This window comes from Zalophus californianus, chromosome 1, assembly GCF_009762305.2.
Source record: "Zalophus californianus isolate mZalCal1 chromosome 1, mZalCal1.pri.v2, whole genome shotgun sequence".
In the NCBI taxonomy this organism is placed as follows: Eukaryota; Metazoa; Chordata; class Mammalia; order Carnivora; family Otariidae; genus Zalophus; species Zalophus californianus.
Window position 1 is genome coordinate 33,887,840 of NC_045595.1, and position 15,374 is coordinate 33,903,213.

The 15,374-nt window shown below is 50.1% G+C and overlaps 1 protein-coding gene across 3 annotated transcripts in view; it reads right to left on the reverse strand.

Moving 5' to 3' along the window:
* LRIG1 (leucine rich repeats and immunoglobulin like domains 1) overlaps nucleotides 1–15,374 on the reverse strand; it is a 128,952-nt gene that overhangs the window by 51,800 nt on the left and 61,778 nt on the right. For all 3 annotated transcript variants that reach the window (XM_027586778.1, XM_027586777.1, XM_027586776.2), the window contains one exon: nucleotides 14,243–14,317. In XM_027586778.1, coding sequence (XP_027442579.1) covers nucleotides 14,243–14,317 — 75 coding nt within the window. The remainder of the gene's footprint in view (nucleotides 1–14,242; nucleotides 14,318–15,374) is intronic.

Consider the following 15,374-nt stretch of genomic DNA (forward strand, 5'->3'; position numbering starts at 1 on the left):
AAGTAGTCAGGATGGGCTGGATGGATGGAGGGACCTGCCATGATTCTCCAGCTTCACTTTGGAGAAAGCCTTTCCCCAAGCCACCTGTGGGCCCCTCACAGGTGAGCAGACGCCCATGCACCAGGGTGGAGGCCATTTCATATCTAGAAAGCAGCAAGATAAGGATTCCAATCTAGACAAGCGAATGTCAATATCCTAGTTGCAAAAGTTTTATAAAATGTTACTACTGGGGAGGCGGGGGAACTGGGTTAAGGGCCAGAGCCCTCTGGGCCCACCCTCGTCCCTCTAAGGCACACTGCCTGCCACGCAGGAGTTTCTGCTCCATCTTCTCTTCTGTAATACTCTGCCCAGTTTGTCAACAAATCAGGAAAACCAAGTCCTAACCCTTGGCCGGAAAGAGCCACGCCCCTCGGGAGCCCCCAATAGACTACTTCTGTTATTACTTGTCCCAAGTTGGTCCCTTCATCTTGATGATAAATGTCTAGAACTATTCAGTATCTGCTCCATGCCCCACAATCGCTTATTCTTGGACTGACCTATTTAATCCTTCATTTATTTATTCACTCAAACATGTACAGGTTGCAAGCACTACAAAAAAAAAAAAAGGTATCATCACCCCCCTTACCCCAACCCCCATGTCCAAAAACCACACACTGGAGTCGAGGAAAAAAACAGAGATGTGATGGGTGCATTGACAAAGGGGATACAACAGTGTGGGGGAGGCAGCTAGTCCAGGAGCAGCCATTTCAGACCACGGTGACAACAAGACACAGAATCCAGAGACACAGTCTGTGGGGGCTTTCCCCCCGTGCAGTTCCATGCAAAGGTCAAGGCAGGAAGGAGGAAGACATGGACTCCAGGACAAATCTGCAAGAGCCAAGACTAGCAATTGGATGGGAAAGCCACAAAGGGATCCTTCCTTCATTTGCTCACCAAACACTGACTGCAGGGCAACCATGAGGCAGGCGGTTCCCTGGGGGGTAGGTGTGGAGTGGGGATGGGTGAGGCTGGAGCTCCCTGCGGTCCTGTGGGGAGGGAATGGAAAAGGGAAGAGAAGGGCTGAGTCTGGGCACCTTGGCAGCCAAGGTCATGAGGAGCCCCCTGGAGAGACAGGCTACAGGTCCGGGGGTTTGGTAGTGGAAATCAGGAGCCGGCTAGGGTGCTAACCCTCACATCATTTAAGCAGACTTCTCAACTCAGTGCTCAGTGGGCCCACTGGACTGAACTCAGCACCAGCTGAGCCTCTCCCAGGAACCCAGGGTCCCACAGCTAGGTCCCACAGGCAGACAGGAGAGGAAGCGGCCCTGTGCATTCTGGACACTGGTTCAAGGTGGCCAAGAGAGAACCAGTCCCTTTCCTTACAGATGAGGGAACAGCAGCCCAAAAAAGGACAGGGGACACGTGGAAGACCCTGCGGCAGGGTCTCTGGCAGAGTCAGGGCTGGAAGCCAAGTGGCTGGATACTGGTTCCTCTCTGAACGATACTGGAGCTGATGAGGGGGAGGCCATGTGCACCCAAAGAAAGGATGCTTCCTCCCCATCCCTCAACCCCGGGGGCCAGCACCCATCCCCCTGCAGAATGGCGTGCGTTCTAGGGTCAAGAGGTAGGATGTGCTTGGTTGGGTGACGTCCTGACAAGAGGAAGGTGAGGGGCCTTCTCCTGCCAGCAGACGAGTTACCCTAAACCGCAACATCCGGCTGGAGGCGGGCAGAGAATGGACCAAGGTTGTCTGCTAAAATGCCCACAAAGGAGCAGCCAAAGGAGCGGCAAGGGGGGATCCTCACCAACCTGCTTTCTCTTCCCAGAGGTGACCCATGAGGCCACCAAGGCAGGGAGAAGATGAACCTTGACCTCACACAGGAAACCCATCTGATTATGTCCACAACAGACATCATCAGCAACAGTACTTTGCTTTCTGAATCCATCTCCCTAGACAATGTATTGAGTCTCTCAGGAGCTTGAGCGCTTTCTCAGGGAATGGGGTCAAGTGAAGACAGGTACTGGACTCTTAAGTGGAACCACAGAACTGCTGGAGAAGTCCTGTTAACACACACTGGAGGATGAGTGAGAGGGGCAGGGCCAGCCTGGCCTGGAAGGAGCCCTTGGGGGTAAAAGGGTGGATCATATGGCTGGCAAGGCCAGGAGGAGGGGGGCCCCTGGGACGGCCGGTCCTCACTCGGACTCCCAGAACCAAATAAAAATTACGAGGCAGAAAAACTTCACTGTGTGTGCTGATAACCACTGCTTTCCTCCTTATAAAAAAAAGAACACAGTCAATTTGGAACAAAAACCACATTCTAAAAAGTCTCAGGGAATCCTTCCCCCTTGTTTCCAAAATTCTAGTTATTCTTTCTGGCTTACGGAAGGGCCAATTCCAAACACAACCCTCACAAAACCCCATCACATACATCATACGATCATAGAAACTTAACGTTAGCGCTAGAATCCTGCTGTATCCCAGTACAGCTTTTGGGCGGGATCAGAGGGGACTCCACCTTTCTACAGCTCCTATTCATAGATTTTCTTTTTTAAAAAGAGCGAAGTCTTACTTCTGGAATTACGAAGCACAAGGTTTTTAAAGACTGAAATAAGTTTTGCCTATCATTTTACTATGAAGAGGGTCTGTCTGCCCCCATCAGAAGGGGACTTCTCTGACAGGTGGAGTGCAGGTGAGAGATGGTCCAGTGTGCCACCTTTCGGGGCAAACAAATGACCCAAATTAGGTGGCAAATCCACAGTCAGGTTCTGCAATCACCAAATGAGATGGGCACGTCCAAGCAGACCGGAGGCCCGCCCCCATGCACCCCAAAGGCAACGCAGCTTCCTAGTCATGATGTGGCTAACTTCACAGTGCCTTCCAATTAAATCAGTGGCAAAAACCTCTAACAGGGCTCCAGAATCCTAAGTGCTAAACTGAAGGTCAGCCTTAACACTGTTTCCCCTCCACCTGGAGTGGAAAAAGAAAAAAAAAGGGGGGTGCGCAGGGCAGGAAGGCAGGGGAGCTGGGTATTTTCAGCGACAGGTAGGAGAGAGAAGGAGAGTAGGGAGGACAATACCTTTTACTTGCAATCACCCAACTTGGGCTCATGAAAACTTTGGCTGCACATCGAAATGACCTGGGGAGCTTTCAAAAAAAAAAAAAAAACCAGCAGGACCCATGCCCAATGTCCCTGTCACCCCCGCCCTCCACCCCGCTGTCCAGGCGTTTGATTTACTTGCCTCGCATGGGGCCTGAGCATCTAGGTTTTTGGGGGTTTTTTTTGGTTTTTTTTAGGTCATTCTACCACACAGCCAAGAATGAGAGCCTTGCTTAGATATTTGCTTAGTGTTTCGGGGGCTTGCTGCACCCACCCCAGGTAAAGAAATGGGCAAGGAGAGGGGAGGGAAGATATCAATGCCACCACTCACTCCAGAAGTCCCACACCAGGAATCCCCCTGAGAGAGGGCTAAGAGCCTACACACACACAAATATGGGGATGATCTATAAGTCCCACACCAGGAATCCACCTGAGAGCTAAGAGCCTACACACACACAAATATGGGGATGATCTATAAACTTCAACTAGATCACCAGCGAGCGACTGACCCATAAAGGGTATCTGCAAATGAGGTCTGTTTTTAGGGGATGCAGATATTGCCTGTGCCCCGGTCGGCCACCAAAGCCCCTCAGAACCAGTGGCAGAATCAGGCCACCCCGTCCACACCAGAGGGTGCTCCATGCAGAGTGGTCGGTCTTAAAGTAGTGTCTCCCACTCGGCGCACGTTCACTATACAGCACACACTGTATCGAGTACACATGGTGTTCAATGAATCCACACAACCTGCTTATCAGCAAGTTCCTCTGTAGGAGTAAGCAAAGTGAGGCCAAGAGAACACAGCAAGGGCGAGGGTGAAGGCTTACACGGAGATCGTGCTGATCCGGAGCCTTCGCTTAAGCACTCTGCAGAACTAGCCCTCCCCTTAAAAGCTCTACGGTGCAGGTACGGAGGTAAGCTGGAAAGACCTGTTTGCACCTACCTTTTCCTACAGCTGTCTGGGGAGGGAGCCTGGGTCTCTACAAGCTTGTCTCCCAGCAGCCCTCTCAGGTCCCTCCCCGACAATAAAATGTTTCTTAGCCCCCAAAGACACTCCATCCATCCAGCTGAGCAGAAACTAGGGGCCTCAAGGGCGGCCACCCCATGTGTGCCACACAGCGGCCTGCTACCAGCCTTCACGCACACCTTTCTGTGTCCTGGCTGAAGGAGTTGGACAGAACGAACCACGGACTGGCACCTTTATCTCAGCTGTCTGGGTTTGAAAGGCATCCAGGCAATGAGGAAGCGGCACAGGAATTCGGCTGGAAGTGAGGTCTTCGAGGGCAGCTCTCCACTCTCCGAGAAGCTGCCGGCAAGAGTGTACCATGTCTCTGGCTCTGCAGAAACCTGAAGACAAACTGCGTCTCCCTCAAACCCCCGGTGTCAGCTCAGAATAACTAACCTGCGATGTGTGATCACGGGGTGAGGGAGGGCTTCTGGTCACTCTGCATCAGCTAATGACCATCACCCCAGGGCTGCCCAAAGTAGGTTCACCCCAGGGCAACACTGCTGAGGCAGGAGGCCTGCACGCCCTCAGCTTTAAGACCCACCTCTGCCGGAGCTACATCCGTGCCCTCTGGCCACCGCCCCCAGGCTTCCCCCTCCTAACACAATTTGGTATGTCAGCACTTAAGATTACAACACCCTCCCAGGCCACATACTTCCTTTTATACAGCGAGTACAAACCCCAAAGGTGGACAGAAAAGAAATCAAGACGCACCTTTACCACTTCTTGTGTGACCTCAGACAGGTTTCTGGCCCTCTCTGTGCCTCAGGTGCCTCATCTGCAAAAGGAACTGAAGAGACCCTATGCTGTCTCCTGGGACAGCAGAGACACTACAGTGAAATGAGGCCCATGAAGGCACATAGGACAATGCCTTCCAACATCAGGGAACCACATACACTGACCACTGCCATGTTTCATCTCGAAAGGTGGAGCCCTAAGAGGTGGCTGATTTTTTTAAGAGATTGATTGATTGATTGATTGATTCCAGAGAGAGAGCTCACAGGAGCAGGGGGAGGGGAAGAGAGTCTCACGCAGACTCGGTGCTGAGCAAGGAGCCCAACACAGAGCCCGATCCCACAACCCTGAGATCATGATCTGAGCCGAGACCGAGAGTTGGACCCACAACCGATGAGCCACCCAGGCACCCCAAGACAGCTGATGTTTTGATCACTTCTGAACTACAGAGAAACAGCAATTTTGTGTGACTCAATACAAGTAAACTCTTCTATCTTGCAGAACCCGTGCCTTTGAATAAGCAGGGTGAATCTCATATTCCCTAACACCTAACAATGACAGACCTTACAAAAGGAAGGCCCAGCATAAATGCAAACACATTTCTTCCACTTGGGCTATAAAAGCTGGAAATCACTCCCAGGTGTGAGCAGACACAATAGGCCCTGCCTTCTCTGCAAGGTCACCATGCGGGTCAAAGTCGAGCCAGCCATTTTCGGATTAGGTGCACACGCTCCCGAGGCTTCCCCAGGGATAAGTGGATTACAGAAGCCACCTGCAGGAAGTGGGCGAGGGGGAGGAGGAGGAGGAAATAGTCCCATTTGGAAGGAGACTGTTGATATGGGCAGGGGCCAGCCCCTTTCACACGGGAGACTGAGCAACCCAGAAGGCGCTCCACCTCCAGGCTGGGGCTCACAGAGCTCCGAAGGGCTTTCAGCACCCACGGCTGCAAGAAGAGGCACTTCCCTCCCAGAACATCCACACCCCACCGGCCTCCCTGTGCTCACTGATCTTGGACTGTATTTCAAGGTGGACAGAAAAGAAATCAAGACATGACATGGTCACCAGAAGAAATGAGAAAGAGAGGAGGGAAGAGCCACACACACAAAGAAAGCCAACTCTGAACCACAGAACCTAAGCTACCAAGCTCCCAAAAAAGACAGTGATCTCCATAAGCACGCTCCTATTTCCCTGGCCTCCCCTTGCTCGGCTCCCCAGACCCACAGCTGGTGTTCGCTTCACTTTCTAAGCAAATGACTTGCAGATGCACCGCTCATCTGGCTGCCTCACCACCCCCACTCACAAAGAGAGGAAAATGACAAGTCATGACTGTGTGATTTGGCAGGCTTGCAGTGGTGGCCACTGAAGCTCCTTTCCCAGCAAAAGGCTCCCTTGGACTCAGGGCAAGAGGCATTCTGCACGACAGAACCCCTGGGAAGTTTCCGGGACAGCGAGCTGCTCTCCTTGTAAACTGGGTGTTTAGTTTTCTATTTTGAGGCTCATCGGTGGTATCCAGTGGCTGATGAGGCCGCCGTTCTTAGAACCAGGGGTCCTGCTCGGCCTTCCAACAGAAGCTTGCTGGCTCTTCGGAGCAGCCTGCCTGCTGACAAAGCAAAAGACGGGGACGGGACCACGGGCCTTAAAAGGGAATGAGTCATGTCCTGTGAGTACGTCTCCAAGCACCCAACATGTTGGTCGATGGTCAAGCATGCCAGGTGCGCCTGTAACTTAGACTCACCTGTGGGGGGGGAGAAAGGAGAACCAGGCCAGGGGAGCCTCAGCTAAAATGTCACTCCATGGGGGAAACTCCCCCCCTCTTACACCCCAGCAGTGACAGCAGTGAGGAACCCCGTAGACCTTCCCTCGCCTGCATTACGATGGTCTGTTTACCCATCTTGCTCTGCAGCTAGCCTATGAGTTCCTTGGGGGCAGAAACCCCAGTCTGTGTGGCTTTACCCCACAGCAAGCTACAGCAGCCCTGCATCTGAGCCCCTGGTCTCCATCCTGAACCCACCTCAGCCTCCTCCCCATTTATCTCGTTTGCTCACAGATGACCAGGACGACAGCTTCCCAGTGGCAGAAGGCAGGGACACTAGGGAGTAAGTGGGGGGCGGGCAGGTGTGGGCCCTGAGTTTTGATTCCATCAGGGCTCCCTTTAACTTGCACCTGGAACAAAGCAGTACCATTCATGTCTCAGGCGAGGGCAAAGATTTATCTGATAGTAGTGACTGATAAGCAGCAGGAAGGCAAGTGGTGCTAAAAGCACCTCCCTGCAGGGGCTCTTCCTGCCCAGGGGGGCAGGGCGGTCCGCAGAGCCTCTCATAACCCACACACAGAGGTCGCCTGCCAGGGTAGGCTGTTCCCTAAGCGCTCCCTGCCTCTGCAGTAACTGGGGAAGGTCTGCTGGGGAGATCTGCATGATCACCAATACACAGCAGATTAAGCAGAGACCAATTTAGAACGGCCGCGAGCCTCAAGCCCACAGCCACAGCCCAATCTGTTCTCCCCCAGCACCTTCCCCAGAAGTAAATACCTCACCAGGCTTTTGAGCCCCACTGTTCCAAACCGGCAACATCAGGAACTTGTCTTCTAAGTAATTTACTGCCCTTCAAAAGCTAAGCTTTGTAAGGACTCCACACCTGAGCCTTGGAGCGCCCCGCCCCCATCCCTACGTAAGTACAGGCAGTGGTTCTCAAAGGTGGGTTCCCAAACCAGCAGCAGCACCTGGGAACTTGGGAGCAAGGCAAATTGTTTAGTAGCACTCCAGGCCTGCTGGATCAGAAACGGGCTGAGGCCTGGCCATGTGGGTCTCAGCAAGCCTCCCTGTCGAGGGAGGCTTGCCTACCGGCAGAGTCTGCTCCCATTTAACAACCTGCTGACAGGTGGCTCAGTTTGAGAATCACAGAGGTGATGGGGGAAAAAAAAAAAAAAATTCCATGATCTCCCGAGGGAATGGGTGTGCTGTTTCATCTAGGGCAAAGATTCAGTTCACACCAACGACACTCCGGGGGCAAACACGGCGGAAAGTGAGCGCGGCTCTGAAGACACAGGAGAGGAACCTGAGCCCCCTTTTTATACATAATGCGCTGTTCTCTGACTAAAGGCCATAGCTTCCATTTCGTGTGGGAAACGAACGGGCCACAGAGCAAAGATGTTCACTCAAAATTTGACTTGGGACTTTTTAAACACAACTTTGTTCAGTTTCTGCCTAAAGTGTCTCAGTCACTATTAACTCCACACTCCTGAGAAGGCAATAAAATGCCACCAACGGCCCAGATAGGGTATCCTTGCACACCAATGCCGAAACAGACCAACCTTCCTTCACCAGCACGGCTACACGGGCTTCTTAGGGGGAGGACGCATCTCTGAAGCAGAATGGGGCAAGGGCTACCCAATTCCACATTTTCTATGAAACTGGATTACGTCCACTCTTAGCCTCATGATTTGTGGATGGTTTTGCAAATTCCTCTACAGAAAGGACCGATGATCCTTTACCTTTGGGAGAATTGCTACACTTACCTCACCTCCCACACACACCTACAGGCCCCCCAGGTCCAGCTACGTATCCATACACAAGGCGCTTCACCATCTGAGATGACTGCTCAAGGTTCCCACGTGAAGTATTACTTCATACTTCTGGGGATAAACATGGTGTGTGAAAAACAAAACAAAACAACAACAAAGGTTTTAACATCAATTCTATATTATGTCTGCAGATGATGACCTTCCTCCAGGTGAGGCAAAATGGAGAAAGTTTTAAAGGCAGCTAAGTGAAGGCAAGAGACCTCATCCCAGCTCACTAGGGGGAGAAACACACACACACACACACACACACACACGCGCGCGCGCGTGCGCTCGCGCGCTTACGCACTTTTAGGAACCCCAGCCAGCTATTATTACTCAAGTGTACTTTCTCCTGTGCTGTACGCCTGATCACTGACAGCCTAGCTCCGGTCCCCAAGACGAGCCAGTTGAGTTCTGGTTTCTCTTCTCCATGGCTTCTGGTTTTGGACCCTCTTAGAGACTAATTCCTCCCCTCAGCCCTGAGGGGCCACGGGCAAATCATCACTGACTCCCCTCTAAGGCCTGCTCTTTAATTATACTTTAATGTGAACTGATCTTTGCTTTAATGAGCCTGTAAAGAAGATTGATTTGGCCCCTCTTTTTTCTAGAGGGTTTACCAGGCAGGCATGAGAAAGTTAAGAGCTGCTATTGATTTTACTTCCCCAGAAGGTACAACCAAGAAGAGCGCTCCATCCTTCACAGCCTCGGGTACCCTCAAACTCCACCCAGGGCTCCTTCCACTTAACTGGCTCTGAGTGGGGTCACAGACAGGACACCAGGTTTCATTCCTTCCAGGTTTTTATTTTCTGGAAGTTACAATAAAGAGATGTTAAATATACCATCCCTTTTACTTAATCCATTTTTCTTTAGCCAAGCGGTCACAGCAAAATGGGTAACTATGGAGACTGACATCCACCTCTGGTATTTTTACTTAAATTATTCTAAGTCTTCCAAATACATTTTGCTAACATGAGAGAAAAATACTTTTCTCCAAAAAAAAATTAATTTTCAGATTAGTGGTTGCCAGGAGTCTAAGAGGAAAGGGATGGGGTATGGGTTTTGTTTTTGTTTTTTGTTTTTTTTTTGAGGTAATGATAATGTTCTGGAATTAGAAACTGATGATGGCTGCACAACAAGAATGAACTAAAAGCTGCTGAACTATATACTCTAAAATGCTTAAAACAGTGAGTTTTGTTATATTAATTTTATCTTAACAAAAAAAATTAGTTTTCGAGGGGCACCCGGATGGCTCTGTCGGTGGAGCATGAGACTCTTGATCTTGGGGTTGTGAGTTCGAGCCCCACACTGGGTGAAAGATTACTTAAAATAAGATCTTTAGAACAAATAATTTTCTTTTTTTAAATTTTATTTTATGTTATGTTAGTCACCATTCATTACATCACTAGTTTTTGATGTAGTAGAACAAATACTTTTCAAAAGAAATTTTTTTTTCATCACTCGAAGTAAAAGGTGTTTCAATGTGTTTTCAAATCAGACAGAAACCTAAGGGATTTTAATAGGACTATGACAGAGTCACAAGTAATTGTGTGCAAGTCATCTCCACCGAGCTCTCCCCTCTGATCTAGGCTAAAGGCGATGGAGAGTGAACGACAAGGCATGGAGAAGAGACAAGGTTTAAAATATACACCAACAGTGGGGCGCCTGGCTGGCTCCGTTGGCAGACTATGCGACTCTCAGTTTCAGGGTGGTGATTTGGGAGCCCCAGGTTGGGGATGGAGGTTACTTAAAACAAACAAACAAACAAAAACACCCGCGCACTCACCCCTGAACTGGAAAAGAAGTTACGTGGACCGAGCCCAGGGCTGGACGGGAAACAGGTTACAGCTGACATGCATGAGACAAAAGCAAACGTTGATTTCACAGCAACCTTTTTACTCCAGCACTGAAAAATCCAATCATTTCCACTGTAACCGATCTTCTCAATGATACAAGTGCAGTAACACCACAAGCGGAAATTTTTCTTCACCAGAAATGTCACTTATGCATCAGACAAAATTACTGTTGCCGTGGGAATCGTAACATGAGTTTCCTGGACTTCAAATTAAACACACACACACACACACACACACACACACACACACACACACACACACACTGGAAACGTAAAAATCTACCAGGTTACCTGGACTTCAAATTACACACACACACACGCACACACACACACACACTGGAAACGTAAAAATCTACCAGGTTACCTGGACTTCAAATTACACACACACACACACACACACACGGAAACGTAAAAATCTACCGGCAGAGTCTGTTCCCATTTAACAAAACTCTTGTTTCTTTTTCTGAGCACTGTTTTATCAAATTAGCTCCCTCACTCCGCCCCCCCCCCCCCCCGATCCTATTAAAAGCTTTCCTTGAGTTTCATGCTTTTTTGTTAGTAAGGACAAATGGCTTTGGCATTATCCTCAGAACATGATGCAAATAAATCTGCTCTCTGACAAATACTTTAATTGAATTAGATTCCTTTAATCAGAAAGGATTAACCAACTGAAATTTTACTAAATGACTTCAGTTCCCAAAACTCTGCAAAAGTCTGTTCTGAGGCCCTGATAGTAAAGCCAGACGCAAAACAAACCGCCCCCCCACCCCACCCTGGGCAGCCCCTACTGTGACCCCTGCGAAGGAGGGCCCTGACATCTGGGGCCTTGGAGCACTGTCCTGTGAGCAAGGAGCCAGGTTACAGACGGGGACTCAGGACACTGGAAAGCAAGCATGGAAATGACGAGCTGATTTCCAGAGGCAAACATCAGTACTGACAGGTGTCAGAGCTGCAGACCACAAACCTGCTCCTTCAGCAGAAGCCAGCATGCTGCACGAGTGCGTATGGCATGGTGGGGTCGGTCCTTTCTCTTGTGACCTCACTGCCCCTGTGCTCTCAGTTTCCGGGTCACAGAAGGAATATGAAATTGTCTCAGCCCCTTCATTCAACAGATGAAATAAAAGCGACCTGTCCCAGGTCACAACATCAGTCAGAGCTGGACACACACCTGAGCTGCCCTTTCCCTGAGGCCCCACCTATAAACGTGTCCCCCAAAATCGTGCCAGCTCCTCTACCTCAGCTGGTCTCAGCCAGAGAGTCTCTTTGCATAGTTTGCTTATTTTCTGGACTCTCTAGGCTGAGGTGCACACACAGAGGTATACCCCCACAATGGGAAGGTGAGACGCAAATTTGGGGGTTAGGGCACGAAATGAGACATGTATTGAGCTCGCGGACCTACCGGGTCTTCACACACTGTGCTAGGGGCTTCCCAGATGTGATAGCACCGAACCCTAGTAAGGACACTCTCATAAGGCCCCTGGGCCCCAACCTCAGGGACCTACTACATAGTTGTTGAACATAAGACACTTTTTAAAATTCAGTGGTTCTGAAGAGCCACAGACACACCAGCAAAAACAAGTTCTTCAAAGCCTGACGGATGGGAATTATCCTGGGAACAGAGAGGCTGAGTGCTTCCTGGGCCAGGCTGGAAGGACATGCTCATCCACTGCCCGCTGCTACTTTCATCCCTGTCCTTTGCACGGTCCCCTTGGGAAACACAGAAAGGCATGAAGGATGATAGCAAAATTATCCATAATCCTGCTACCCAAATGTCACGCTGCTAACCTAACTTTGCAGGCACTGGATCCAGGGAACACAGGCCTCTCAGAGAAAAGGAACATCAACACCCTTCAGTTTCTGTGGTTTCAGAGAAATCACTGACCAAGTCAGAGGGAGACCAGTGTCAGGCCAAAGAGGTGGCTGCCAATACTAACCTGCATTTTCCAAACTCACTCAAAACCAGGAGGGAGTCTTTATTTCTTCTCCCTGCTTTACATAGTTTAACGCTGTCTAATTGGAACAGCAGGAACAAGGCCAGCTGGCCCCACGGCTCCAGGCTCTTGGGCCAAGGAACAGAAATGTATTTTTAGTCAGCAGAGCAAGGCGCGATTCAAAGTACGACAGGCCCCCAGGGTAAGCTGGGGGCCCTGCCCATCTCTGGCACCAGGGGGGTTCAGAGTCACCTGCCATGCTCCCGCACCCAGTGCGTGGGGGCAGATAAAGGAAAAGAGCATGGGCATGGGTTTCTGTGTTCAGTCTCAGTTCCTCCTCTCGACTTGGCAACTTACAGGGAACTCAGGGATCCTTGGTTTCCTGTTGGTGACACAAAGATGTTCTCTGTGTCCCTGGTTTCCTCCCCGAGGGAAGAGCAAAGGGAGGGAAGGCAGTGCTTCTCACACTTGAATGAGCGTGAAAGGGCCAAGGGACCTTACTAAAGCAGCTTCTGCTCCAGCATGGCCGAGTGGAGGCCTGAGGTTGTGCATTTCCAACAAGCTCAGCGCGGGCAGGACATTGCTGGCCCAGGAACCACACTTAAAGTAGCAAGAAGTTAAAAGCATCTTCTAGTGCTTTGCTCTATGAATATACAAGGGAGCATGACATCCTTAATCAGCCTCCGGTCTGGCTAACTCATTTAATTTAGCCAGCAGTCCAACACTTTCCAGATGCTGGACACAAAGCCACAGTGAGACCCTTGCCTGTCCATCTTGGGACCAAAGGCTACAACCTTCATTCCAGCACTCCAGAGAAACAAGGACTGACTCACAGATCCTGTGGTCCCACGGGTGAGATCAGGCCAGGGCCCCAGGGGCCACGTGACAGGAGGCCGCAAGCCAGAAGCAGCAGCTTCTGTCTGTCAAACACCTCCTACGTGTTATGCACGATGCACTTCTCTCAAACCTCTGGCTCACCTTCCCCACGTGTAAAATGGATTAAGGAAACACTCTGTAAATGAGGACAATGAGGGTGGGAGAGAGGAAGCGGTTTCTCCAGGACACAGAGCTGGAGAGGCCATTCTAACCCCGTGCTATTTCAATCCTGCAATTCCTTGAAAAGGGTTAAGCCCAACACCCCATCTTGTAAGGATGGAGCACCTCCCGAGCACGGGGCCTGTTGCCGGCAAAAACTTGTCGCCCGCAAGCTACAGGAGCTATCATATTGATGTGACGTCTTCTCACCAAGTACCTCTGCTCTGCCCAGAAAAGATACATGCAGGTGAGCCAACGAGCTCTAACATCGGCAGAATCAAAATCAAATAAAAATAGGCTGGGCCGGCGTGGAAAAAGGAAACTTAGTGTGAAGAGAGAAGGCCTCTGCTGAGGAGGCTGTCCACAGAATCTGGTTGAGAAACCTGTTGGGACTCAGGACGGGTTCATCTGGAAAAACCTCTGGGCGGGTTTCAAACAAGCAAGCATCTCCCGCTGAGGGCTGAAGTGGGCATCACTCAGGAGCAAAGACTCTTAGCAGCTCTGACGAGAACACCCTGCAGCCTACCTTCCTTTTTCACTTAAGTCCCTTTACAGCCTTTTTCATTTCCAGCGGGTTGTCGAACACCTGACCACATCAACGGATTCCTTACTTTTAGCTTGATTTCAGAGGCCTGGGGGTATTTTCTTTTTTAAAGCTGTAAAACTGAACTGGGTCACGTGAACAGACTCATTGCCACAAACATGAGCTTGCTGTCTTGTAATTCACAAGGCTTCCTTTAATTCGAGTTCATTCACTTCAAGTTGCAATTTACCCAGTAGGACCAAGACACTTATTAATTCTATGTACCTCTTGGCATGGAGAAGACCAATCTCCTCCCAAATTAGATGAGGTGAGTCTTCCAGGTTTTCATCCTACAAACCCCAAAACAGCAAGCAAGGCACTTGTCACAAGCATTAGGGCTCTGTGGGGAAAGACTGTTCTACACCAGCGAGCACAGGGACACAAGTTTTCCTGCCACCAAATGTCAGCAAGATAATACCACGGCCTCACAACCCAGCCCAGGGTTCCCCGAGTGGCATCACTTACAGGAAGAGAGACACAATGTGAGATGAAGCAGCACCCAGGGACGGCACAGCTGTCAGCTCATTGTTATTGAGGTACCTGTAACAACAAGAAGAAATTTCTCACTTAAATTAGCAGTTTGAAAAATTTCATACGGACAAAGTAAATCAAAGAACAGTGACGAACTGGCCATGGGAAGACGATACTGCAATGTTCAATAAAAGAAAAATAATTTTATTTTATTTTTAAGATTTTATTTATTAAATATTTGAGAGAGTGCATGAGCATGAACAGGGAGAGAGGCAGAGGCAGAGGGAGAAGTAGACTCCCCGCTAAGCAGGGAGCCCAACTCGGGGCTCCATCCCAGGACTCTGGGATCATGACCTGAGTTGAAGGCAGGACCTTAACTTAACTGACTGACTGAGTCACTTAACTAACTGAGCCACCCAGGCGCCCCAAAAGATAAGGAATTTTAAAAGAGAGTTTTTAAAGGTAGAGAAGTCACATGAGCTCACAAAAACGAACCATCTGTCACACCTATGGTTTAGAAACACACTCTCGGGGTGGGGGGGGGGGGGGGGCTACCTGTCTTCCAGATTGTCATCTAGCTCCGAAATCAACACTGACAAACAGGGAACAGTGATGAAAGGTCAAGACACGTGACGCAGAACAAAAGCACCCTGAGACCACTGACGAGGATGCTCCTTGTGGGCTGGAAGACTCAGAAAAGGATATGGGGAGAAAGACCTTCCAGGTTGCTTTCCCATGTCTGTGACATGGGATTCTGTGAATCACAGCTCTGGCGTCACCAAAGGGCAGCGCCCTCATACCCAGGGCCGGAGCCTCCCCCATGCTCAGAGTTCCGAGGACCTCGGGACATGTGGGCCAGTTATTCCAGTGCCTCAGCTGTGCAACAAGTAACAAGGAAGCTGGACTTGGGGAGTCTCATCTCTTTGTGATTCCAGCTTCCCTGAATTGGATGAAGCCTCCAGGCACATTTTCCAGGAATGCATACACACAGACACACACATTTGCACAAAGACATTTTGAAAATCCTCCCCAGACCAGACGTGCTCTCCAGAGCCCCCTTCCCGCTCCAGCATTCTAGATCTGTATTTCCAGAGTTCTTATCTCTTCATGAAAGGGGAAGCCCGCA